General features: G+C 33.0%; 1 protein-coding gene across 4 annotated transcripts in view; it reads left to right on the top strand.

Annotated features, from left to right (window-relative positions):
- The window catches only part of VPS13A (vacuolar protein sorting 13 homolog A), a 201709-nt gene that overhangs the window by 32277 nt on the left and 142396 nt on the right, over window positions 1–27036 (top strand). For all 4 annotated transcript variants that reach the window (XR_006724182.2, XM_010952785.3, XM_010952786.3 and 1 more), the window contains exons 8-22: window positions 1093–1152; window positions 1362–1442; window positions 4833–4890; window positions 7600–7727; window positions 7925–8031; window positions 9467–9638; window positions 11181–11243; window positions 11718–11847; window positions 12686–12780; window positions 13153–13295; window positions 17393–17582; window positions 17671–17785; window positions 21578–21714; window positions 23467–23599; window positions 26134–26251. Coding sequence is in view for 3 of the 4 variants with exons in the window: in XM_010952785.3 (XP_010951087.1) it covers window positions 1093–1152; window positions 1362–1442; window positions 4833–4890; window positions 7600–7727; window positions 7925–8031; window positions 9467–9638; window positions 11181–11243; window positions 11718–11847; window positions 12686–12780; window positions 13153–13295; window positions 17393–17582; window positions 17671–17785; window positions 21578–21714; window positions 23467–23599; window positions 26134–26251 (1730 nt within the window). In the remaining variant the exon portion in view is untranslated. The remainder of the gene's footprint in view (window positions 1–1092; window positions 1153–1361; window positions 1443–4832; window positions 4891–7599; window positions 7728–7924; window positions 8032–9466; window positions 9639–11180; window positions 11244–11717; window positions 11848–12685; window positions 12781–13152; window positions 13296–17392; window positions 17583–17670; window positions 17786–21577; window positions 21715–23466; window positions 23600–26133; window positions 26252–27036) is intronic.

A 27036-nucleotide genomic window follows, 5' to 3' on the forward strand; every position in this document is an offset into this window, starting at 1 on the left:
CTATATCCATTAAAATCTGCAATATTTGGTAGGTTTTTAAAAGTTTACATAAATCTTTTGCATGATCCTTCTGTAAGTTCCATTTTTCTCTATATATTGTGACATGATTTTGTTGCCACATGTAGTTGAATTGATTCAGTTTAACTGCTGTATAGTATTTCATTACGTGCTTTTATTTGTTATATCAAGTTTTTGTGTATGAATTTTGTGTGTGTGTATGATTTATTTTTAAAACTTGGACCCAACCTCAGTCAGAAAAGGAAAAACCAAATTAAAAGTTTTTCAGTGAAGTTGGGTGAAGTACACTGTCAAATGCTATTGTTATATTGAAAAATAAGGATGGAAAATTAGCCATTGGATTTGGCAGTGTGAAGGTGATTGGTAACTGTGTCAGCAGCGGTTTTGACCACTGGTTTGAGAGGTCCTTGGATACTTGTCCCCTAGCCCAGACATACTCAATTAGAAATTCAGGTTTGGGCCCAGAAATCTACTTTAAAAAGCCCTCCAGGTGATCCTAATTGCATGATAAAATTTGAGCACCACTGTTGTAGTCCATTTAGTTCTCTACAAAAAATGAAAACCATCTTTTTAAACTAAGCATCTGATGTCAATTTATTCCTCTCACTGGCTTTCTGTTGCTCTTAGAACAAAGTCTATAGTTTTGTCTTAAAATAGCTTATAATCCCTTTGTAATCTGACCCCAGCTAAGATACCTGGTTTTGCTTCTTTGTTTTTCAGTGTGTTTTGGGGCCATATTGGGCTACTTCAGTTCTTTGAACATGCCATATATTAAGATATCTTAGACAGCACTTTTACCATCACATCACTGAGTTGAAGCTCCTACCCTATTCTCCCAGAGTACTGTATATTTAACCTTAATAATGGCACTTACCTATTTGTAACTTACTGTTTACTTTTTCAAAGCAGTGAGATCTTTGAATTCAGAGACTTATGGTCGGTTAATATTCTTTGAATGTTGTGTTTTGAAGGACACTTTAATGGGACATTGATTTAGGGCATGATAGATACTATTTATCACTCTGCCATTTTACATGCAAGTGACAGTTTAATGGCTTTATTTTTTCTTTGCAGACAACTGATCAATACTGGGTTCCATGTTTACATGATGAAACTGAGAAGCTATTTCGTAAGGTAAAATAAAAATTATGTTTTGTCAACCCATGGGCTTGACAAAAGATACTTTTATAAAGGCAAATGGTAATACATAGATAAGGATTTTTGTGGGTTGTGTTTACTTGCTTAACTCTTTTATATGACCAATTATTTGGGATTACTGAAAACAGCATATTAAAGATTCTTCAGAGAAAATGAGGCTTATAATAAACTTGATTTATTTTCAGTTAATCCGATTGGATAACCTTTTTGCCTATTGGAATGTGAAGTCTCAGATGTTTTATCTTAATAATTATGATGAATCATTGGTAAGTAAGTTTTTTTGATATGTTATATACACATTTGTTGGTATCATCTTTTGCTTAAGGTTTTATTGTTATTTATCTAGCATATTGTAGTCAGTGGTCTTTTTTTCCCTAGGCAAAATCTGCTTAAAAAATTTACAGAAATAGGTAAATATATATGTGTCTGTATACAAACATTTGTATAAGCACATGCTTTTTTGTATAATTGGCATACAACATTTATTACTTAAAGGTGTACAACATAATGTTTTGATATTTGTATATATAACAAAATGATCACGACAATAAGTCTGGTTGACTTCCATCACCATACATAGTTAATACAATTTTTTCTTGTGATGAGAACTTTTAATACTTACTCTCTTAGCAACTTTCAAATATGTAATACAGTATTATTAACTACAGTCGCCATGCTGTGCATTCCCTCCTCATGACTTAAATATTTTATAACTGGAAGTTTAGACCTTTTGACTCCCTTCATCCCTTTTGCCCATCTCCAAGCCCTGGCCTTTGACAACCACCAGTCTGTTCTCTGTATCAGTGAGTTTGGCTTTTTGTTTGTTTTTTTTTTTTAATTCTGCATAAAAGTGAAATAATACAGTATTTGTTTTTTCTCTCTGAGCTATAGCATTAATGCCCTCAAGTTCCATTTGTGTTGTCACAGAGAGCAAGATTTCATTCTTTTTTTTATGATTGAGTGATATTCCTCTGTGTGTGTGTGTGTGTAAAACATTTTCTTTATCCATTCATCTATTGATAGACATTTAGGTTGTTTCCATATCTCGGCTATTGTAAGTAATGTTGCAGTGAATATGGGGGTGCAGATATCTTTTCAAGTTAGTGTTTTTGTTTTCTTCAATTAAGTACCCAGAAGTGGAACTGTTGGATTATACAGTAGTTCTATTTTTAATTTTTTGAGGACTTTCCGTACTGTTTTCCATAGTGTCTGCACCAATTTGCATCTCACCAACAGAGCACAAGTGTTCTTTTCTCCATATTCTCACCAACATTTGTTATTTTTTGGCTTTTTGATAATAGCCATTCTAACAAGTGTGAGGTGATATCTCACTGTGAATTTGATTTGCATGTCTCTGATTGTTAGTGATGCTGAGCCTCTTTTAATGTACCTGTTGGCCATCTTTCTTTCTTTGAAAAATGTCTTTTCAGATCCTCTGCTCATTTTTTTAATTGGATTGTTTATTTTTTTTGCTTTTGAGTTGTATGGGTTCATTTTATATTTTAGATGTTAATCCCTTATCATATATGATTTGCAAATATTTTCTTTCATTCATAAGGTCATCTTTTCATGTAGTTGATGGTTTCCTTTGCTGTGTAGAAGCTTTTTAGTTTGATGTAGTCATGTATGTTTGTTTTTCCTTTTGTTGTCAAATCTAAAAAATCATTGCCAAAACTGATGTCATGGAGCTTACCACCTGTTTTCTTCTAGGGGTTTGTATGGTTTCAGATCTTATGTTCAAGTCTTTAATCCATTTTCAGTTATTTTCATTTGTGGTGTAAGGTAGTAGTCCAGTTTCGTTCTTTTGCATGTGGCTGTCCTGTTTTCCCAACACCGTTTATTGAAGAATTTTCCTTTCCCCATTGTATATTTTTGGCTCCTTTGTCATGAATTAACTAATCATACATGCATGGGTTTATTTCTGGGTTTTCTGTTCTATTCTGTTGATCTGTGTGTCTGTTTTTATGCCAATACCGTTTTTTTTTTTTTTTACTTTTATTTGCATTTATTTTTTGCTGAATTTATTCCCAGGCCGTAAGTTTTTGTTTCTTCAGTTTCTCCTGGGATATCTTTTTCTTCTGTGCAACCTCCTCTTCTGGTTTAGGAACAATATACTCTGTTTCAGCAAGTATCATCTCAATGTGGCAGAGAGAGCTCATGTAAGGGTTGATCCGACCATGAGCTCTGTAAGTCCTGCGCCGCATCTTGGGAGCGTTGTTCACCTGGATGTGCTCAGTGACCAGAATCTACATCTAAGCCCTTAATTTCTTCATTACTTACTGCATTTTTGAGCATGTGCAGTAAAAATTCACTCTTTTGGGGCCATCGACCCTGTGTCCAGCCCCACTGTTTTGCCTGGGCCCACCTACCGACTCCACCATTGTAATGACGGAATGGCACACATTGCTTCTGTAAAGTGACGTCCTTCAGATACTTGGTTGCTTTTCGGACATGCGTACCATTAATGGCCTGGGCAGTTTCACGAGTGTTCTTAAAGTGAACACAAAGATTTGAACCTCTTGATTTGCATGATTTTGTGGGGCTTTCTGGGTCAAGTGAATAGCGAACCATTTTTAGAGGTCACCTCAGGTGGCCTACTGGAAAAGCAATAATACCATGTTGGTTTGATTACTATAAGCTTTGTAATATGTTAGAAATCAGAGTATGATGCCTCCAGCTTTGTTGTTCTTTCTCATGATTGCTTTGGCTATTTGAGTTCATTTGTGGTTCCATATAAATTTTAGTATTGTTTTTTCTGTTTCTGTGAAAAATGGATTGGAATTTTGATGGAGAGTGCATTGAATTTGCATTTTGCTTTGGGTAGTGTGGACATTATTCCAGTCCATGAGTGTGGGTTATCTTTCCGTCAGTTTTTATCCTCTTCGGTTTCCTCAGTGCCTTGTCATTTTCAGGGTCAAGTCTTTCACCTCATTGGTTAAATTTATTCCTACATTTTTGATGCAGTTATAAATGGAATTTTTTTCTTAATTTCTCTTTTTGATAGTTTGTTTTTAGTGTGTAACAACACCACAGATATCTGTATATTGATTTTTGTATCCTGCAACTTTATTTATTATTCTAACAGTTTTGGGTGGAATCTTTAGGATTTTCTATGTATATTATCATGTCACCTGCAAATAATGACAGTTTTACTTCTTCCTTTTCAACTTGGATGGCTTTCTTTTTTCGCCTAATTTCTCTGGCTAGAATTTCTAATACTATGTTGAATAAAAGTGGCAAAAGTGTACATTCTTATCTTGTTTCTGATCTTAGAGGAGACACTTTCATCTTTTCATCTTTGAGTATGTTGATAACTGTGGACGTGTCATATATGGCCTTCATTATGTTGAGCTATATTATCTCTATACCCACTTTGAGAGTTTTCGTCATAAATAGATGTTGAATTTTGTCAGATTTTGTGTATGTGCTTATACACGAATATGTATAAACACACACATATCTTAATAATTTCTAGAGCATTCTTACATAGTAGTAGTTTAATGAGGTAATTTCTAACCACTTTAATGATTTTTTTAGCTCAGTTCTCCTGTTTGTTATTTTGTAAATTGTTTTTAACGTTTGTGTTTTGCACATAATAGGATTTTGTGGCAGAAAGGTATATTGACATGAATATAAATTGATCTGTTTTTTAATAGAACAGCCTGAGGAATGGCATTGTTGATGAAAATATTGTTCCAGAAGGTTACAATTTTGGTAAGTACATTTCATAAAATAAATGTGCAATGAACATAATCAGTATAAATTTTAAATGAATATTGTTGATGTCACTGTGATATTTCATGTTAATTTTTCCATAAAATTAAATGTATTTGTAATGTATATATGAAAGCAAAACACTTTTCTGTATCATGTGTGTTGATGAGTCTCAGATCTGTCACTTTAAGGTTGGACTTATTTCTGCTTTACCCTACTGTCATTTCTGGCTGTTTCAGTCAGTCTGATGAGGAGAGAGAAACCACACAGTAATTTAAGCAGGGAAAGTTTTTATGAAGAATTACTAAATATAATAGAAGATTATAATAACAAAGGATTGGCTAATAAAAAATAGAGAGAACTCTAAAGAATATAGAAATAGTAGACAGAAGGAACAGCTCTTACCCTGGGACTTAGATGGAGTGCCCAAAGGAGAAGGTCTGCCTCCCTTAGCTGTGAGATCTAGAACTTGTTGGAAAGGGCATGGTCATGGTTCACTGATTGTCAGGAAAGTCTCTGGTGCCATGCCAGTAAAACTTGTAAATTAGCCTTCAGGAACATTTGGGAAATTGACCCTTTAGGGAGTCTTATGGAGAGTCATCTCCAGAAGGCACTCCACTACAGAACTACCTTAGCAGGGTGCTGAGAGAATTTACTGCCTGTTGGATGGTGCTAGCTGCTGTGCACTACAGGAGTTTGATTCTGAAGAAATCTGTTGTGCTGCAGGAACTGGACACTGGAGAAACCATTTTCTGTAGGAGCCTCTCTGTAGGAGCTGGGTGTTGGCAAAACCATGGCACTGCAGGAGTCTGTTGAATCAGCACATTAGAACAGGCAGTAGGCATAACTTCTTCCTCCTGTAGTATCTCTCCAGTATTCTCTACTTACAAAGATTAGTATTATGCTAGATGGTAAAGAAAAAATTCTTAAAGGGCCCAATCTAGGTTTTAGAGCAGGTAGAGAAGGATGTTCTGGAGCTTATGGGCAATAAATTGGTAACTGACACACTTGCTGGAATGGTGAGGATGAACGAGAGGTTTCTTTATATTTTTTGTTTTTTCTTTTTTAACTTAATGGGAGAGATAGATAATAGCTTGTTTATAGGCTAAGGTTGGAATGATCCATGGAACATGAAAAATAAGAGAAGAGATTATTTCTGTATTGATATGGGTGAAAGGTGGTAGAATCTAATGTATAAGTCTAGGGCTTTGCCATAGATAGGACTGTGGTCAGTTTGTTTGTAAGATAGATTTCAGTTATAGAGAAGTCTTGGAGTAGAGTGGCCTTATTCAGAATTAGGATTTTGCCTAGTAAGTACTGACAAAGTGAGAAGGGCAAAGGAGTTGAAAGGTGGAATGCAAGGGAGTGACTAAAATAACTGATCATGGAATTTCAACAGAGAAGGGAGGGATCTGAGGACATGAAGCAGGGGTGAAAGACAGATAAAAGACAGAGGACCAGTGAATGGTGGTTCCCTTAAGATTTGAAAGTTTAATATTGGATTACTAGAATGATAAGTGGTGTTGAAAGGAGAGTTGGATGCTTGAGACTGAGTTTATGGAGAGGTTGAAGACACTGGTATGATAAGGTCTAGTGGTTGGGGTGAGGGTGGGAGAGTCCAAGGAACTAAGAGGCCATGATATTGGGAAGATCATTTGTGTATTGAAATCACTCGGAAATTAGAATTGCCAAGAGCTAAAATCAGAGAGATGGGAGAGGGTGTAGCCCAGGGATGAATAAATTATTGTAACCAAGGAGGATATAGTGGGTAATGTATAGTCTTGTATGTAACAAGAATTAAAGCTGGGGGAGAGGAATAATTTCATTTTTCAAACACTGATATTATGCTTTATATGTATACTTTTAAAGCTTTCTCTTACTATGTCCTTCCGTTTATGTACATACATTTTTAACTGTGTAGTATTTTGTTGTATAGATGGATCATAATGAATTTAACTGGTCTCTTATTGATGAATATCTTCTTGTTATATTCAAACTTAAAGTATTTTTGAATTTAGTGCTATGCCTCAGGGATGATTAAAACAAGAGGAATATATTATCTGTGTATACAAATTAGCTTGTAATTTAATAGTTGATCTTTTTCTAGATTCGGCTATTACTGGTCTCCCTCTGCATTATTTTTACTCTTTTTGGCAGTAAAGATAAAGGGTTGAGAGAAGTCTTCGATTAAGGGTTGAGCCAGTAAGGTTATCCTGGGTGAACTCTCATCTTCTCTCCTTTACTTTTACAAGTTAAGAAGGGGGAAGAGATGGATACAGAGACACTGATCCAAATTTCAGGAATTATAATTATATAATGAAAGTCAGCAGCTGAATAAAATGTTTTTCCCCTTAGCATTTCTAATATGCATCCATTCCTTAAAACTACTTCTATTAAAACTATTGGGCTGTTTTGCCTTTTAGAGAGTGTTCCTTCTTATAAGGGTTATTTTGGTGTTTTGAAGAAAAGTTCAGTTAGCCTTTGTTGTACTTAAAAAGACAGTGTGAATTATAGCTAGGAAAATATGAAAGAATCTTCAACACTAAATGATAGTTCATCTGATCAAGTCATAGCAATTTGGAAATCTGGGAACTGTAGAAGGGGTATATAAGAAATGCAAATCAGCCTTTTCAGCTTGATTTCTTTAGCACTTTGAGACTCTTGAAAAATAACTCAATACAGTTTTTAACAGTTTGTCTTGTTTTCCAGTATTTCGCCCCATATCTGCTAATGCCAAACTTCAGATGAATCGCCGATCGGATTTTGACTTTTCTGCCCCCAAAATAAACCTGGATGTTGAGTTACATGACATAGCAATTGAATTTAATAAACCACAGGTGATTTTTTTTAAATGAAATTTTAAATTGTGAGTTACAGTTTAATAAAAGCGGAGCTAAGATTATAAATGTTTTTCAAAAGTACATAATTGTGTATTATAGTGTTTCCTTAAAAAAGTCAGTAATTTAAGTTCATCTTCAACAACTAAACAAAAAATCTTAAATATTTAAGAGCTTTAATTGTTTTCATTCTTCAGTATTTCAGTCTTATGGAGCTTCTTGAATCAGTTGATATGATGACGCAAAATCTACCATATAGGAAATTCAAACCTGATGTACCTCTTCATTACCATGCCAAAGAATGGTAATATGCCTTACGTTTTTTAAAATTGAAGTATAATTGACATATATTAGTTTCAGGTGTAGGATATAATGATTTGATATTTGTGTATATTGTAAAATGATCACCACAGTAAGTCTCGTTAACATCCAGTATCCATGCATAGTTTCAAAATTATTTTTCTTGTGATAAGAACTTTTAAGATACGCTCTTAGCAACTTTCAAATATGCAGTAGAGTATTATTAACCATAGTCACCATGCTGTACATTATATCCCTATGACTTATTTATTTTATAACTAGAAGCATGTACCTTTGGGCCTCCTCCACCTATTTGCCCATCCTCCACCCACTGCTTCTGGGAACCCCAGTCTATATTCTGTATCTGTGAGCTTTTTTTTTTCTAATTCAATATATGTAAGATCATACAGTACTTGTGTTTTTCTGTCTGACTTCTTTCACTTAACATGAATGGACACTGAGGGCATTATGCTATCACAAATGGCAAGTTTTCCCCCCCTTTTTATGGCTGAATAGCATTCCGTTGTATATTTGTACCACATTTTCTTTATCCATTCATCCATCAGTGGACACTTGATTGTTTCCATATCTTGGCTATTGTAAATAATGCTGCAGTCAACATGAGGGTTCACACATCTTTTAGAGTTAGTGTTTTCATTTTCTTTAGATAAATACCCAGAAGTGGAATTGCTCAATCTGATTTTTAAGATTTAAGAAATATGACATAGAAGTGAATTTCTTCACTTTTAAAGAATTTTTTAAGGTATTCTCTTTAAGGGCTGATACAAACTGTAGTGTGATTTGTGGCTTGAAATATTTGTAGTAGCTTTTGCTTATTACATTAATAAAACTGACTTAAAGTAGTTTTTATAACGAATTTACAACTGGAAATACTAGCATAGCATTCATTTACTGTATTTTTGGAATTATTAAAAAACCATATCCCAGTTTGTTGTCTAGTATCTTTTTTTAGTATTTAAACTTTGGTATCAGATACATTAAACCTGTTATAAACCTGAAAAAGTTATGGGAGTCCAAAGTTTGCAACCCCTTTTTAAAATTCAAAAGTTTTGTTTTTCCGGTTATTAAGCTCTTGTCTTGTTTCTGGAAGTTGCAATTACTCTTCCAGTTGACTATTTTAATTACTATTCAGGTGACTAAAATGCTAGTTGCCAATTAATACTTTAACAATTTTTCTGTAGAACTTTATTTATTGTAACAAAATTTGATGATTTTGCTTATTTTCACTTAGGAAAGAGATAAGATTAAATAATGTATTGTTAATTACTAACAGGGTTGAGAAAAATGCCAAGTGCCCAGATAATGTACCATTTTCATTTCTGTATTATGTGTGTTGTTAGAGTAGAAGCAATATCAATTATATTTCATACTATTGGTTTGAGAGTGTTTTAAGTGTAGGGTTTTTGTTTTTTAACTAGGTGGGTTTATGCTATACGTGGTATTCTTGAAGTAAATGTTTGGCCCCGTTTACGGATGTGGTCATGGAAGCATATTAGAGAACATAGGCAAAAAGTGAAGCAGTACAAAGAACTGTATAAAAGAAAGCTAACAAGTAAGAAGCCGTCTGGTGAACTGCTCAGCTCTTTGGAGGTTAGCACATTTAAAAATTTGTTGAATATTTTGTACTACTTAACCTCTTAATCTTTAGTGACTAATGCTTCCTACTTATTTGTTCTAATTTTCTTTGATAACTCTGTCTCTTTTACTTAGACTTTTCCATACTCCTTGATTTCAGTTGGATGAGAAAAACTCTGGTGATGTTTTCCTGTGAACATTTGGAATTTGAGATTATTCTTTATCTGGAGAGATTTGGGCTTATGTGTATAGTAACTTGAAGCCTCACATTATTATGACATTGCTGCATTGATTCCAGTCTTCTTTATGTTGGTTTCCAAGTCTTCCTTATGTTATCTGTCACCACTCCATTTTCCCTATGTTCCCATCTAACTGGGCATTAGTCAAATAAATTTCCTGTCTTCTTCATGTGTATGCTTAAACTTGTAGTCAAGTTGGCTCATGCATTCCATCTGCCTTTCCTCATCTCTGCCTATTCCAGTTTTACTCATCTCTCAAGTTCTGCTTAAGTTCTATTTCTTGTATGAACTTTCCTGAATTTTCTGTTTGAAATTTTTCTGAATTTTCTTTCCTGAATTTTTTTTCTTGTATGAACTTCCCTGAATTTTCTGAAACAGTGCTCTTTTCTCAATTCTTGTGGTGTTTCTGGTCTTTACCAGCAACTTTATATTTAATTATCTGTTTTGTGAGTTCTCTAAATATTAGTCTTAATCTTTTAGCATTATAGTTTATTCTAGAAGGGACTGTTTTACAAATAGATGAAGTACAGCTTAGAGAGCCTAAGAGGAATTTGCCTCTTGAAATTAATGGAACTGTTAAAAACTCCCTAATTTTGAGTTTTATTTTTATTTCTGAAGTAGACTTTCTGAAGACCTAGACTGTTGGGAATGCTTAGGTTTTTGCTTTGGTAATTACAGATTTCCTTACCTAGTTTTGGTAAAGTTTTCTAGATAATAGTAGGTCATTGTTGCTTCTCTTTGGGGCAAAAAGTGTTTGAGGATGGAGCTCTCAAAAGTAATCATGAAAATAACATATAGATATGATGAAAGACCGAGCTTATCTCAGTTTATTTCAGTAGCCACAGCAACTTTGAAAAGTGTAAAACTTAGAAACAAGTTTTAAGTATGACTAGATATACTTGATATGTCTTAATGATTGCATATAAATGTACATGTAATATGAAAAATTTATAATTATATTTTTAGTTGAAAGTGACACTAATGTGTTTACCCTCAGCTGCTGTTAAAGCCCAAGTAAAAGTCATTTTAAGTAGTACATGTATGTTATCTTTTAATATGTGTGTGTAAATCTTGTAGAATTCTAACTCATACATGCATGACATGTATGATTTCTTTGTTCAAAAAGTTACTTCATCATTAGTAATTTCTAAGCTGGCATATATACAAGCACTGCTTTTCAGAATTTAACAGGAATATTATGTTGATGAATGATCTGTTTTCTGCTTCCTATCATATCTTCTTTAGTGTAGCAATTTTATGGATCATATACTTAAATTATTTATATAAAGTTGTTTATGTAAACATTTTATTTTTTTAGGAGTTGGAAAAGACTTTGGATGTATTTAATATAACTATAGCAAGACAACAGGCAGAAGTTGAGGTAATTTCAGATTTTCTTTAAATTAGTAAAAATAAATCTAGAATCCATATAGATTTGACAGATGCTATGATTTTTGTTGGTATTGTACTGTAATATACTGTTTCCTAAAAGCAGTTCAAATTTGCTTCTTTATGTTATAAGAAAATTTGATGTGGTGTTTTGCCACATCCATTTAAATCAGACAGGTTCTATGGGGAAAAATTCTTCATAAATAATTAGTTTTATCAAATATTCAGAGTTCATATGAAGGTGAAAAGCCTTTTTTTCCCAATTACTGTTGCTTGTAAGATAGTGGTGCTAACTGCTTGATAATCCTATATTCTGATGATTGGCTAATGTTGCAGTTACTATGTTTTATTTTCAGTACGATTATTGTTTACACTTATTCACTAAAGTGGATAAGCTTTGGAAATATCATCCTATTTCTTTAGACTATTAAATAAAGGATAATTTGTCATTTATTTGAAATTTTAGGCAAAGAAATCTGGATACAGGATTTACAGAGAAGGAGCAAATGAGTCAGAAGATAATAAAGGATGGTTTAGCTGGCTGTGGAATTGGTCAGAATCACATACTAAACAACAACCAGATGTTAAACCTGGAAGTAAGTCCATTTCATTTTATACTAGTGTAGTTAATCATCAGGCTATGGTAATGTAGTTAACCATCAAGTATGAAATTAAGTTTTGCAGGCAATTTCCTTTCATTAAAATAGACATTGTAAGTATGTATATACATATGATACAATTTATTCTTACCAGTAAATTTACTATTAAACATTACAAATATGTATGTCAAGTAAAAATTAAATAATTTAAAAAATCTTACTAATACTTTCAAATGAGCATTATGCCTAGAGGATTTAGTAAGTGCATATAGCACAGTGATAGATAAAATAAAAATTCCAGGAGAGTATAAACCATTGTAAATTTTTATTGAAACTTTTTCTTAGAAAGGTATTTGTTTCTTAACCACATGTTTAAGATCATAATTTTGGAGGCTTAGGGGCTTAGGTTTACATCCTGGACCTGTCACTTATTAGCAGTGTGGCCCTGACAAATTATATAAACTCTCCAAACTTCAGTTTTCCCATTTTTAAAATTGGGAAAGTATGATATTACTACTACCTACTTTGTATGCTAACTGTGTTGCCTAGCTAGCACAATGCCGCTAAGTGCCTAATACAGGTGGCTATTTTGTGAGCTCTTGCTTAATAGAAATATTTAGAAATATATTGCTAAATTTATTTAGCAAGTTATGTTTTTGGAGAATAATCCTTCTAAAATTGCCAGTCCATCCTAACATTCAGTGAATGTAATTTCTTAAAAGTATTATAAAAATAGAGTAAAATTTGCATTTAATTTATTAAAGGTAGCTAAGTTTTGGATTGGTTTTATCTTGTTACCAGTTAAGAACACAAAACACTTCTTTATGATTTGTAGGTCTTGAAGAAATGTTGACACCTGAAGAAAAAACTTTACTATATGAAGCAATTGGCTATAGTGAAACAGCAGTTGATCCAACCTTGCCAAAAACAGTAAAATGTTTTCTTGTCTTATACCTGAGTATTTAATGATAGATATGCCTACTTTTAATCCTTTCAAAATTACATGTTACTGACTTGTTCTGTGATCTTTCTCTGAGTCTGTAAATACTGCATTTATTTTAATTTCCCAAGTAGGGTTAAAAATTGTCCCCTACTTTTTAGTGTCATGTGGTGATTCTTTACTATATAAAGGATTGTTTTTGAAATATTTTCTGGTTTTTGGAAATAATAACCTATATGAATAGGAGTATTTGTTGTATATATATATATATATAATTTTTTAAATTTGTTGTATTTATATAATTTTTTATATATATATATATATCATTTTTTTTCCATTTTATTCCTCTGCATATACTCTAGTTTGAAGCCATCAAGTTTTTTGTTCACTTGAAAAGTATGTCTATTATTCTGAGAGAAAAACAACAAAAATCTGAGCTGTTAGATATTGTAGTGGAAGAATTCAGCACGTTGATTGTGCAAAGACCAGGAGCACAAGCAATTAAGTAAGTATTAAGTTTTTTTTTCTTTTATCTATAGGTAAAAATGTCACCGTGAGGTTGGAAATTAGATTACAGTCTTACAGTGTTTTGTAAAGAGTACTATGGTCAACACCCTCTTCCAGAGTTCGAACTGTTCGCTTCTTGCTGTGTCATCACATGGTGGAAAGGGCTGGAACCCCAACCCTATTCATGAGGGCTCTGCCCTCATAACCTAATCACTTCCCAAAGGCCCTACCTCAGAATACCATCACATTGGGCATTAGAATTTTAACATACGAATTTTGAGGGACATACACATTCAGAGCATAGCAGCTTGTGTTAGTCCCTTGACTCCAGCATGCCACATCAGGAATGTGGCCCACTGTCCCCATAGTTGCTGCTGTGCTGGGGAATGGGGGAATGGTAGGCAGTTAAACAAAAAGGAGGAGAGCTCTCTTCTTGAAGTTCAGCTGTCTTTTTCTTCATTTTTCCCTGGTTGTTGTTAAGTTTTTTATTAAATTCCAGACTTGCAAAAAAAAAAACTGATTCTGGCAGTTTTTGCCAATTTAATGGTCATTTTGGTAAAGAAACTTGATTATGTATTTGAGCACCTTACTCTGCTACTTTCAATGACAGTACTCCTCCATTAATTTTTTTTAAGGCTTTATTATTTTAGGACAGTTTCAGGTTTACTGTAAAATTGAAAGGGTGGTATAGGTATTTCTCATGTAGTTAATACTCCTACATATGCATAGCCTCCCCCATTATCAACATGATTCACAGAATGGTACATTTTTACTAAGAATGAACCTACACTAACATAATCACTCAAAGTCCATAGTTTATGTCGTGATTCACTCTTGGTGTCATAGGTATGGATAAACATATAATGACATGTGTCCATTGTTGGAGTATCACACAGAGTATTATCACTGCGCTAAAAATCCTCTGTTCCTCCTATTCATTCCCCACTCACCCCCAACCACTGATTTTTTTTTTTTTTTACTGTTACAGCTTTGCCTTTTCTAGAGTGTCCTAGTGTTGGAATCATACAGTGTGTAGTCTCTTCAAATTGGCTTCTTTCACTTAGTGATAATGCATTTAAGCTTCCTATATGTCTTCTAATGAATTGGTAGGTCATTGTTCTTAGCACTTAATAACATTCCATTGTCTGGAAGTACCACAGTTTATCCATTCACCTACTGAAGGACATCTTAGTTGCTTCTGAGTTTTGGTAGTTATGAATAAAACTGCTGTACCCATTTGTGTACAGCTTTCATATGGACATAAGTTTTCAGCTCCTTTGCGTAAATACCAAGGAGCGTGATTGCCGGATCACATAGTAAGGATGTTTAGTTTTATAAGAAACCACCAAACTTTCTTCCAAAGTGACTGTACCATTTTACATTTACGTCAGCAATGTATGAGAGTTCCTATTGCTCCATCTACATCCTTGTCATTATTTGGTGTTGTCGTTATTCCATATTTTGGCCGTTCTAATAGATATGTAGTGGTATCTCATTGTTGTTTTAGTTTGCATTTCCCTGATGACATATGATGTAGATCATCTATTCATATGCTTATTTGCCAATCTGTATATTTTCTTCAGTGAAGTGTCTGTTAAGGTCTTTAGCCCCTTTTAAAATTGTATTGTTTATTTCTTGTTGAGTTTGAAGTGGTCTTTGTATATTTTGGTAACAGGTCCTTATCAGATGTGTTACTTGCAAATATTTTGTCTTATTATGTGGCTTGTTTTCTCATTTTCTTGACATTAATATCAACCATAATCCTTACTGTTTTCTATTTGTTTTTGTCCTTTGTTCCCATTTTTGTCCACTATGTCTTTTCTTCTTATTCTGGTGTAGTTGAACAATCTGTATGATTTCATTTTCCCTCTTTTCTTAGCAGTCAGTTAAATTTTTCAACTATTTTTAGCAGTTGCCGTAGAACATTCAACATACATTTACAATGGATCTAAATCCACTTTGAAATAACACTGTACTATTTCACAGGTAGTATGAGTACACAGGTAGTAACAAAATATCCTGATTCCTTCCTCTAATCCCTTGTGTCATTGCTGTTATTCATTTCACTTATATAAAGCATACATGAGCATATATGTATGTATATATACATCCATAAAACATATATAAGCATACACATCAAATACATTGTTGTTATTAATGATTAACAATCTGTTAGGACAGTTAAATGTTTCTATTTTACCTCATTTTTAACTTCTTCAGTGATCTTCCTTTATGTAGATCTGAGTTTCAACTTACATTATTTCCTTCTCTCTAAATAATTACTTCTAGTATTTCTTGAAAGGCACATCTAATGGCAACAGTTTTTCTGAATTTTTTGTTTGTCTGAGGAAGTCTTTATTTCTCCTTTATTTTAATTAGAATTTTTATTATGCTCTATTCTTGCTTTTATGGTTTCTGAGAAAGTGGATGTAATTTTTATCTTTGCTCCTCTATAGATAGGATTCCTCCCCCCACCTCCCACTGGCTTCTTTTAGAATTTCTTTCTTTATGTTTAATTCTCAGTAGTTTGAAATTTTGCCTGGCTGTAGTTTTTACCATTTATTCTGCTTGATGTTCTCTGAGCTTCCTGGATCTGTGATTTAGTGTCGACATTAATTTGGGGGAATTCTCAATCATTATTGATTCAGATATTTCTTCTGTTTCTTTCTCTTCTCCCTCTGCTATTCCCATTACTTACATGGTATACCTTTTGTAGTTGTGCATAGATGTTCTCTTCTGATTTTTTAGTCTTTATTCTCCGCTTTCTTTATTTTTATGATTTTACTGATATTCTCTAGCTCAGAGAATTTCCTCAGCTGTGCAGCTGTGCAGTCCCCTAAGAAACCCATGAAAGTCACTGTTATTACAGTGTTTTTGATCTTTAGAGTTTATTTTCTGATTCTTTCTGAGGATTTCCATCCATCTGCTTATGTTGTTCATCTCTTCTTACAGGTTGTCTACTTTATCCATTAGACCTATTAATTGTATTTGCTTTAAATTTCTGTTCATATAATTCCAACATCCCTGCCATGTTTGACTTTGATGCTTATTCTGTCACTTCAAATTGTGTTTTTTACCTTTTTGTGTGCTTTCTTATTTTTTCCTGAGAGTCAGACATACATACTGGGTAAAAGGAATTGTTGTAAATAGATTTTTAATGATTTGGTTGTAAGATGTGGGAGAAGGGGAGGAGTTTCATAGTGCTATGCTGACCTCTCAGTCTTTTAATGAGCCTGTGCTTCTGGACTGTGAACTTAACAGGAGTTTCTCAGTTTTTTCCTATCCCCTTAGGTGGGACAGAATGGCAAGAGTGGGTGGGAGTTGAGTATTGCCATCCCCTAGGTCATTTTGGTTCTTACAATATCCCATCAGGTAAGGCCCTAGTTAACTAGTTTCTCCAGAGGGCAGGCCCTTCTGAGAAGAACAGAGTGCTCTGGCGTATTTTTAAATGCTTTATCTTCCTCTCCACTTGCCTGAGGAGGGTATTTGTCTCCAATATTTACTATGGGAACCTGGTCAGATTCCTGGAGGTATATCTCAAATTATTTGGGGGGTTCTCCTATGGCTGGATCCTCCTAGAGTTTTTAACTCTCAGAGTTGTCCAGACTGAGTCTTCAGCAACTCATCAGTTAAAGTTTGGGTTTTTCAACTTTGGCACTGGTGGCCGTGGTAGTTTTCTTTCATAGGTCTCTGCTCTGGTAAGCCATGACTCCCTGCCTGTCTCCCCAGTCTTAGGGGTGGCAGATTGCCCTGTGTCCAACCCTCACTTACATATCCAAGATTTGTTGATTTCTCAGTTTGTTCAGCTTTTTACTTCTTTTTGTTACAGAGTGGTGATTTCAGATTCTTTATATGGGAAATCGGAAACCCCTAATCCTTCAAAGCTTCTTAATATAGAAATCAACATGTGAATAGAATTCTTTGTGAATTAATCTATGTCAGTTCAGATCCAATAGTTGTATATTTTCTTTGGTATGCATGGAATGCAGTAGCAAGAAATGCAAAGTGAAATTATTTTATTTTCAGTTTGAAAAATACTTTAAAATTGTATTGATAATTTTTGTATTGATTTTTGTCCTATCTTTTTTCATGCAGATTTGAGACCAAAATAGATTCATTTCATGTTACTGGCTTACCAGATAATTCGACAAAACCCCGCCTCCTGTCTTCATTGGATGATTCTGCATCACTCTTCCAAATTATATTTGAGATAAATCCATTAGATGAAACTGCTGCTCAGAGGTGTATCATAGAAGCTGAACCTTTAGAAATGCTATATGATGCAGTAAGCATTTTTTTTTAATTCCTAAGTTTTAATATATTTCAGTTTGCTTTGAGTTTGTGCCTCATGTTAATGATACTTATTTTAACAGAGAACTGTGAATAGTATAGTGGAATTCTTCAGACCTCCAAAGGAAGTAAATCTAGCACAGCTGACTTCAGCGACTTTGACAAAACTTGAAGAATTCCGTGATAAGACAGCGACAGGTAAATGCCAGTATTAATGTTGGTGAATTAAGTACTTACACTAAACTTTCAGTCATGTTACACTGATTTTAGTAAAGTATTCTTTGAGTTTATGTGTCTAGACTAGATAAAGTTTTAAATGAAACTAATTTGGTACTTTTATATTTAAATTCAGATATAATGACAGTCATTTCTTACACTTAGAAAGAAAGGTCCAACCTATTAACCACATTCAAGTTAATTGCAAAATTTTGTTAGGATTTTTGAAATCCTGTTTGTGACAGAAGCTGGTCTGTCATTTTCCTTTCTTGTTAAAACTTTCAGATTTTTAATAATATTCACCTCAGTGAACAAAAATTCCACCCTTTTTTGTTCTCTTGGTGTGTAAAACCAGATCTCATCTCCTTCTTCAATGTTTGGTGTAATTTGACAATAAAACTATTTGGGCTTGGAGATTTCTTTGGGGAAGATTTAAAATTAGAAATTGCATTTTTAAAAATATAGATTACTGTAGAGATGATGTATATGATTTGTAATGCTTTGTAATTTGTTGAGTCTTCCTTTCTGCCTCAATATATGGTAATTTAAAAAATGTTCCACATATATTTGAAAAGCATATCTTCATATCTGTACACATCCATTAGGTCACATTTGTTTATCATGTACTTCCAATCTCCTGTATCCTTACTGAATCTTTTCCTTCTTTTTTCACCATATTTTAAGAGTTATTTAGAGAAATACATGAAAAATACCTCACTGTCAATGTAGATTTGTCTATTTCTTGTAGATCTGTAATTTTCTTCTTTATAAATTTTGACGCCATCATTTGGTACATGCAGAGATAAATTTTTTTTTTTTGCTATGAACCAAATCTTTTATCTGAATGAAGTTGTCTATATTTTTAGTAGTGCTTTAATTTTTCCCTTTATATTTTTTTTTTGTGTGTGTTCTGATATTAGTATGGATATTCTGGATTTCTTTTGGTTATAATTTGCTCTGTTTTTTTTTTTTCATTGTTTAAACTTACTTTTTCCCTCAATGTTTGTTTTTAGATGTGTCATGTCAACAACATATAGCAGAATGTTTTTCAGTCTATATTCACAGTCTTTTATATTTTTTAATCTTTCTTGCTTTCCTTTGAAGATAAATTCTAGCATCACTTCCCCAACCCCACGCCTGTGTCATTTGAAACTTAAACGTTCTCTCTCTTTCTCTTTTTACTGTAGTAATTACAACACAAATATTTGTCAAAATAGAAATTTAATAAAACGCTTTACCTTCTCCCAGTTATTGTGAGGAACACTTTAGAATATCTGAACTACTTTTACCATCCTCGTTATTGTTAATTTTTTTACTTGTTGTCTTTTTCTTTTTTAACTTCATAAGACTTTTTTTTTTTTTTTTTTTTTTTGGCATGGTCAATACTGGTTTATAGTTACCTGCATATCAACTACTTTTTTCTGCTCTCCATTCCTATTTGTACTTAACACGTTTTTGGGGGATTATTTCCTTTCCTTTCTGTTGGTAGTTCATTTATACATTTTTTTCTTAAGTAAGTGTCTGCTGGTGCCAAACCTTTTGTTTGTTGTTTTCTTTGGTTTTGGTCTGAAGAAATTTCTTTTTGTCCTCAGCTTTGAAAGATATTTTCACTGGATGTATAATTCAAGGTAGTGGTTATTTTTTTCTCAGCACATTGAAGTGACCATTGTGCTTTCCTTTGGCTTCCATAATTGATGTTGAGAATTAAGAAATCAGTGTATTTGCTGCTTCTTTTTAGATTAGCTGTCCTTTTTCTTATACGTTTAGGATCCTTTTATCTTTTATATTCTATAGTTTCAGTATGATGTATCCAGCTGTGGACCAATCTAAGAATTGGTAGATTTAGAAAATCCATCTGGAAAATTTTTAGCCATTAATTTAAAATTTTTTTCTCTTCATTCTCTTCTGGATCTCTGGCTAAATATATTATAGCTTTTCTTATTCTATCTTTCATTCTTCTTAACTTCTTTATTTGGTTTTTGTTCTGTCTTGTTTTTTCTCTACTACATGCTGAGTAATTTCCTTTGATATATCTTCTTATTTACTGGATCCCTCTTCAGCTATGTCTAATATGCTATTAAATCTTCGCATTGAGTTTAATTTCAGTGATTATATTTTCATTTTAGGAATTCTGCTTTGTTATATTTAAAATCTGCTTTGTTATTCTTTATAGTTTTGTGTTTCCCATGGATATCTTCAAACTTGTCTTTTATTTCTTTAAACGTAATCACACACACAAGTTAGTCCATGTATGATATATAGTGGGCCCTCCATATCTGAATCCCTCCACATGCTCAGATTCATCCAACCACACACCATATAATACTGTAATATTTACTATTGAAAAATACTCATGAATAAGTGGACTTACCTGTGTTGGTCAAGGCTCAAATGTATAGTTATTTTATATTGTCTCATCACATAATTCTTGAGTTCCATTATATGAAGACTTTTGTGTTTTTCTATTTCCTATCTTTTGCTTCTGCTGATTCTTATATTCTGGTAACCTTTATCTTTTTGTACTTGATGATTTTTGATTGTGAGCAGCTCAATTTTATTGGAAAATTATTTGGGAGAATTCCCTGAAGTCTAGGATAAATTGACTTTCATTCAGGGAAGAATTTCTTTTTTTTCTGCCAGGTATCTTGAGAATGTTGGTGGGACCACTAGCTAAAGTCATTATTTGAGATATTTTGGAATGACAAGGGAATGTTGGGCTCTGTATCCACTTCAGGACTCTATTGTGGTTATAATTCACAGGGTTACTACCCTCTTCTCCCAGTTTTTCTCAGAGATACTCTTTGCATTCCCCTGTGGGTAGGTTTTAGGGAGAGGGAGATTTAACTTCTAGATTACCTTTACTTTGGGACCTAAAAATATACATACTCAGATTTACAAGAACTCTTGCTAGATTCCTCTTCTTTGTCATCTGTTCCCTATGTTCTCTGAGACTGTGGAAAGGAGTTCTCAAGCTTATCAAGTGCAGAAAATGATCTCAGGTTCAAATTTTTCTGGCTCCCATTTAAATCTGTTAGGTAACTTTCAGTTTGGTTTTTGGCTTGATAGATCCTTATTCTTTTGCCTCCTCTTAGTGTTTTTAGTGGATTTCTTTGTTGCGATTTGTTTTGGTTTTACATCCAGAAATTTTTGTTGCTTTTAGTGGAAGAGTAGGTTTGGCTACCTACTCATTCATGTTACCAGGATTTAAAAATTAATATACTAAGTTCAAGGCTTTATCTTAGTTAAAATTCATCTGAGTAGACTCATCCATTTCCATAGAAAGTTCTAGTTGCCTTTTTTTGGTTTACATATGGTTTTATTGAAGATGATTTAATAATCCAGGATTTTTCATTCTCATGTAATATAAAGATGAAATATCATTGTTCAGTATGGTAGATTAAGATGTATCAAGTTCACGTTTTGGAAAGAATTACATACAATCTAATATAACAGTTATGAATAAATATTTCATGGAACTTAATTTTTTTAGAAATGTATCTCCCCAGTTTCACCCAGCTTGAGTTTATGGGTCAAAAACTTCTTTTTGACAAAGTATTCCAATTATGTACTCAGTTATATTTAATTTGGAGTGTACACATTGACTAACAAATATTTTCACTTTATATTGAAAATATTTTGCTCAATATTATTTTAAAATTAATACTAATTTCATATTACTTTAAGATTGTACTACCAAATCATATGGTGAATGATTTTCTATTTATTGAGTAATTTGTGAAGACTGTTCATTGTAAAGATTTAAATTTTCTGCAGGTCTGTTATACATTATCGAAACACAGAAAGTTCTTGATCTCAAAATTAATTTGAAGGCTTCATATATTATACTCCCACAAGATGGAGTTTTTAGTCCTACATCCAGTCTACTTATTTTGGATCTTGGTCATCTAAAGGTATATACTACTAATAATTACTTTATAATATAGCACATCTATTGTTTCTTTAAGATGTATTTTGTTTCCTAGACAATTTGATTTGGTGCATTAATTTTTAGCTTAGTAGTAGACTAGGATTTGAGAACTCTTCCTTTTTGGTGAGTAAAGTGCAGTTTCATTTAATTAGGTAATTTTCCTATATTTCTAATAGGAAAGTGACCAACTGAACACTGAAGGTCAGGGGTGAGCCTAAGAATTATATTTTTAGAATTTGAGCCCTTTTCAATTTCAATTTATTACTTGATCAATTAAAATGTGTAAAGTGGGAGGTGGTTTTGGAAGTAATGAAATATATTTTCATCCTTCTGAAGTTTTTTTTGTGTGTATATATATATATACACTTTAGATATTGTCACTTTAGTATTTCTGTTAAATAATCCTAAAATTGAGAAATGATCTTCTTGCATTTGTCTTCCCATCCAATTGTGTACACTTTCCCCCTTCAGTTCTGAGTAGAGAATACTTTTCTTCCGTTCTTGATCTGTGCTGTTGAATATGGTATCTATTGGCCATATGTATTTGTTTAAATTAAAATTTTAAAAAATTCATTTCCTTAGTTACATCAGCCACATTCAAGTGTTTAATAGTCACAAATGGCTAATGGCTACTGTATTAGAACAGATGGAGAACAATTCCATAATCATAAAAAGCTCCGTTGGACAGCACTGCTCTAGATCAATAAAAGTAGAGGAATAGCTCTAACAATTTAAAGATCCAAGAAGGATGAATAATATTGGGATGCTCTTTATGGCTACCTAAAAAATATGTGCCTTTTCTTGATATTGAGATTCTCCTTTATTCTTTTTTTTTGAACTCTTCAGTTGGTAAATATGTAGAGACTGCTAGATTTACATTTATAATAAAAATTTAATACAGATATTATTCATATTTGAATTTTGTTTTGGAATTGGTTCATTGGCAGTGTGGTATAGTAGAAAGAGCCAGTGGAAAGGTAGAGTGGTCAGGAGTAAGGGTATCTATCTATCTAGTTTTGTGACCTTAGGCAATTTGCTTAACCTTTTCTCTAAAATTTATTGCCTTTCAAACAGATAATCAGTTTTGATTGTCTGCTTCATAAGAGCTATGTAAAATAGAGGGGGAAAATGTTAAAATTAAACAAATACACACACACACATATATATATGAATGAATAAGATGAATGAATATACTGCTGTGAAGTGATCTCCAAGATACTTAAGTGAAAAAAGTAGTATGTATAGTACACCAGGAAAGGGGTGGTACCAATATAACTTGCTTGGGGTCACATAAATAGCAGAGTTGGGGCTAACATTCAGCTATCTTAATATTTAATCCTGGACTCTTGCTTATTGTTATAGTTATCTAAGTATCTGTCATCATGCCATAGAAAGATTTTATAAGCTATATTTGTCTCTTAATTTTGTCTTTAATAAAAAGGCTTCTAAGATTTAAAAAAAATTTTAGATGTATTATTCATCAGGACTGACTTGGTTCCCCTTCTTTAATATAAACAATTGAGAAATACAACTTAATATATAAACATTTACTTTATCCCTGGCCTTCTCACTATATATATATCATGATGATATAAAGATATTTCTAATAATCTTATATGTCAGCTAGTGAATTTATCTTCTGTTAAATTTTTCTATTGTAGTTTGAAAGATAAAAACTTTATATTTTCATTTTGAAGTATTTTGCATAGTCTAAATTATTAAAATTAACTTCAAGGTGACAAGTAAAATTCGTTCAGAATTACCAGATTTAAAACAAGGTGGCCCCAAACTTGAAGAGATAATGGATAGAGCTTATGATTCCTTTGAAATTCAGCTTACAAGCATACAGCTGCTTTACAGCAGAGTTGGTAAGTATACAATGTGTTACTTGTCGATTCTTTTTCTGAAGTGATTAATTAGGTTTTTAGACAGTTTCTCTGAAGACCTTCATCCAAAATATGTGAGAACTTTTATATTTTTGAATTAGAAGTGATAGTAGATACTGCCTAGGAGCAATATTTCATCTAGGAATGATTTTTACCCCTCGAGATGTTGTCAATTTCTGGAGACATTTTTGGTTGTCACAGGTGGGGAGTTGGGGCACTGTTAGCATCTAGTGAGTGGAGGTCAGGGATGCTACTAAACATTGTACAATGTAGGGGAAAAGCACCAGACAATAGACTAATTTGGCCCAGATATCAGTAATGCTGAAATTGAAAAATCCTCATCTAGACCAGTTTCTTCCAACATTTGGACAGGCTGGAAAACACTGGTGCATATTTAAAGTGATACTTGTATTACACAGTGGGATGACCAGAAGAGGCTGCTCAAGGCCAGAGGTAACCAGCTGAGGGGACTCTGATAGCCCTGGCCACAAACAGCCACACAAAGATTAAAGAAGGTTACTATCTTAGACACACTTTTACCTTATTCACTTTGGTGTGTAAACAGGAGTCTCAAATCTGGATCTAGTTTTTCAAATGAAGTGACCAGAGCCAGCAATTTCTTGTCAGGAGCCACTAAAGTACATAAAGGGCCCAGACCAATTGAGCCCTCTTTCCATCTTGTCATACTGCTTCTGAATCCCTAGAGTGTTAGTGAGCATTGAGATAATTCAACGAATTGGATGGGTGGCTGTTTTAGAGATCTGTATGTATGTATACGATCAAATTTTAATTATCTGAGCTAACTAATAAAAGGAGAAGCAGTGAGATCCTAAAGTAATGGTTATTAAAAATGTTAGTTTATATAGGACTGAAACATTTGATTTTTTTAATTGTATTTGCTTCAGAGTAGTGAACTTGGTTTCTGTTTTTATCATATTTCAGTTATAGAATGATCCTAGAAGTATAGTGGGTGATAAATGCAAATTATTTATAGAAAATCCATAAATTAATTTTCAAGGAATACATTACTGTATTTTGGTATGTGACACATTTTGGTCATTAGTTTTCAAAAGTCCATGAGCCGTATTTAATACTTAAGATATTGAGATGCTTTTTAAAGATTTTTTGAAGTATTTCATAATTATTATCTGAATATTATTGGAATTCCTTGGAGTTATTTTTGATAAGCATTAACTATTCTTAAATAATTATATCTTTTGGGGGGTCAGGTTTTTTTTGACATTGGGGTTACTTTATGTAATTGTCAGACTCTTCTTGATAAATGAAACATGCTTCTAAATATCTTATCTTTATATCTAACTTGAGAAGTGAAGGAGGTATTTTATTTATTGCAATACTGTTGGAATTTCAAAAATTGTAATGAAGTCCATTTACTACCTATCTCCAAGAGTCTAATCTTTCACTGGGTTAGTTTTACTTGACTGAGGCTTTAATTGACTAAAGGTAGGTATATTAGGTTCAAATGGGGGTGATTTATATGAAACTGCTTTGTATTATACAGATCCCATTCGTCTTGTTATAAATTTTTTAAGTTATTTCTCTCCGATATAGACATACTGTTTAGAAAATCTGGACAATACAGGAAAACAAAAACATCATCCTTTATCTTACTGCTCACACATGAGCTTGTTTATTTCAGTGCATATCCTTTTGGTGTTTTTTTCAGTGCACGTACCTATGAACATATGGGGTGTGCTTGTGCAGTGGTTACGAGTGGGAGTATTTGTGAATGCGTTTTTAACGTGGTTTATATAGTTTCATATACTGACTTTCCTTTTATTTACCAGTAATATTTTGGGCACTTAAATTCATGATTTTTATTGGCTACCTAACGTTCTAAGGCTATGCTGTCAGTTATTTAGCCATTTCTTTACTAAACATCTAGGCTTGTAACACTGCAGTGAATGTTGCCAGAGGGTCACATGTTAGCAGACCTGGATGCCAATTCCAGCTTTATTATTCACTAGCTTTTTGACCATAAGCAAGTTATAAATTCCTTTCATTGTCATTTTTCTCAAATGGGTTGATAATACATCATTGTGAGAATTAAATGAAAATTTAAACATTGCCTAGGATAGTGCCAGTTATAAATCTTGAATAAATGATAGCTTTTCATATTTAATACTGAAGAACTGCACTTTCCCTACCCTTTACATTATTGTCTTGTAGCCACGTTGTTTTTTGAGTAACGTATCTGGTTGGCATAGTGACTGTCAAGGATGAATGGTAGATTTGATTAAAACTATGTTGTTGTTAACATTTTAATAAGCATTTTTTCCTATTAAAACAGTCTTGCAGCCACAGAAGAAAAACGATGAAAGGGAAAAGAATTTACCTGCTGATTATGTGTACCTGGGAATGTGGCATTAAGATTATTTAGATGTAGGAAAATTTCCTCATATCACTGTATGACTATGAAGTATTAATGGTAATTTTAGGTTTAGTGTGTTTTTCAAATTATACATGTGTTAAACATGTACTATATCTGTAATTAGGTGATAATTGGAAAGAAGCACGAAAACTCAATGTATCTGCACAACATATTTTGGTACCTATGCACTTCAATGTGGAACTCTCTAAGGCCATGGTTTTCATGGATATAAGGATGCCCAGGTATGTATTGTCTGTTTTGTGTGATTTTCCCAGTAGTTCTGCAGCTAAAAAATGCCATGTTTCAGATTTCTCGTAGTAAAATATACGTAACATAAAATTTATCATTTTTAAGTGTATAATTCAGTGGCATTAAGTACGTTCACATTTTTGTGTGACCATCACCACCATCTATCTCCAGAACTTTATCATCTTCACAAACTGAAACTCTATCCTTTAGACAATAATACTCACAATCTCTCCTCCCCCAAGCCCATGGCAGTCATCATTCTGTGTTATGTCTCTAGGAATTTGACTATTCTTGGTAACTCTTGTAAGTAGAATCATACATTGTGTTTTTACGACTGGCTTATTTTACTTAGCATAATGTCTTCATGTTGACCTGTTATAGTGTACATCAGAATTTCATTTATTTTTAAGACTCAATTCCATTTTATGTATAAATCATATATTGTTTATCCATTCATGTGTTGTTGGACGTTTGGCTGTCGTAATAATGCTGCTGTGAATGTTGGTGTACAGATACCTGTTTGAGTCCTTGCTTTAAATTTTTAGGGGTATATATCCAGAAATGGAATTGCTGGATTATTCTATTTTTGTTTTTTTGAGTAAGTGCCCTACTGTTTTCTATAGCAGTTGCATCATTTTATATTCCCATCAGCAATGCGCAAGTGTTCCAATTTCTCTACCCGTTCACCAACACTTGTTATTTTCTTCTTTTTTTTAAGTAATAGCCATCCTAACAGGTGTGGAATAGTATTTAATTCTAGCTTAGAATTGCATTTCCC

This window comes from Camelus bactrianus, chromosome 4 (assembly GCF_048773025.1).
Source record: "Camelus bactrianus isolate YW-2024 breed Bactrian camel chromosome 4, ASM4877302v1, whole genome shotgun sequence".
NCBI classification, from domain to species: Eukaryota; Metazoa; Chordata; class Mammalia; order Artiodactyla; family Camelidae; genus Camelus; species Camelus bactrianus.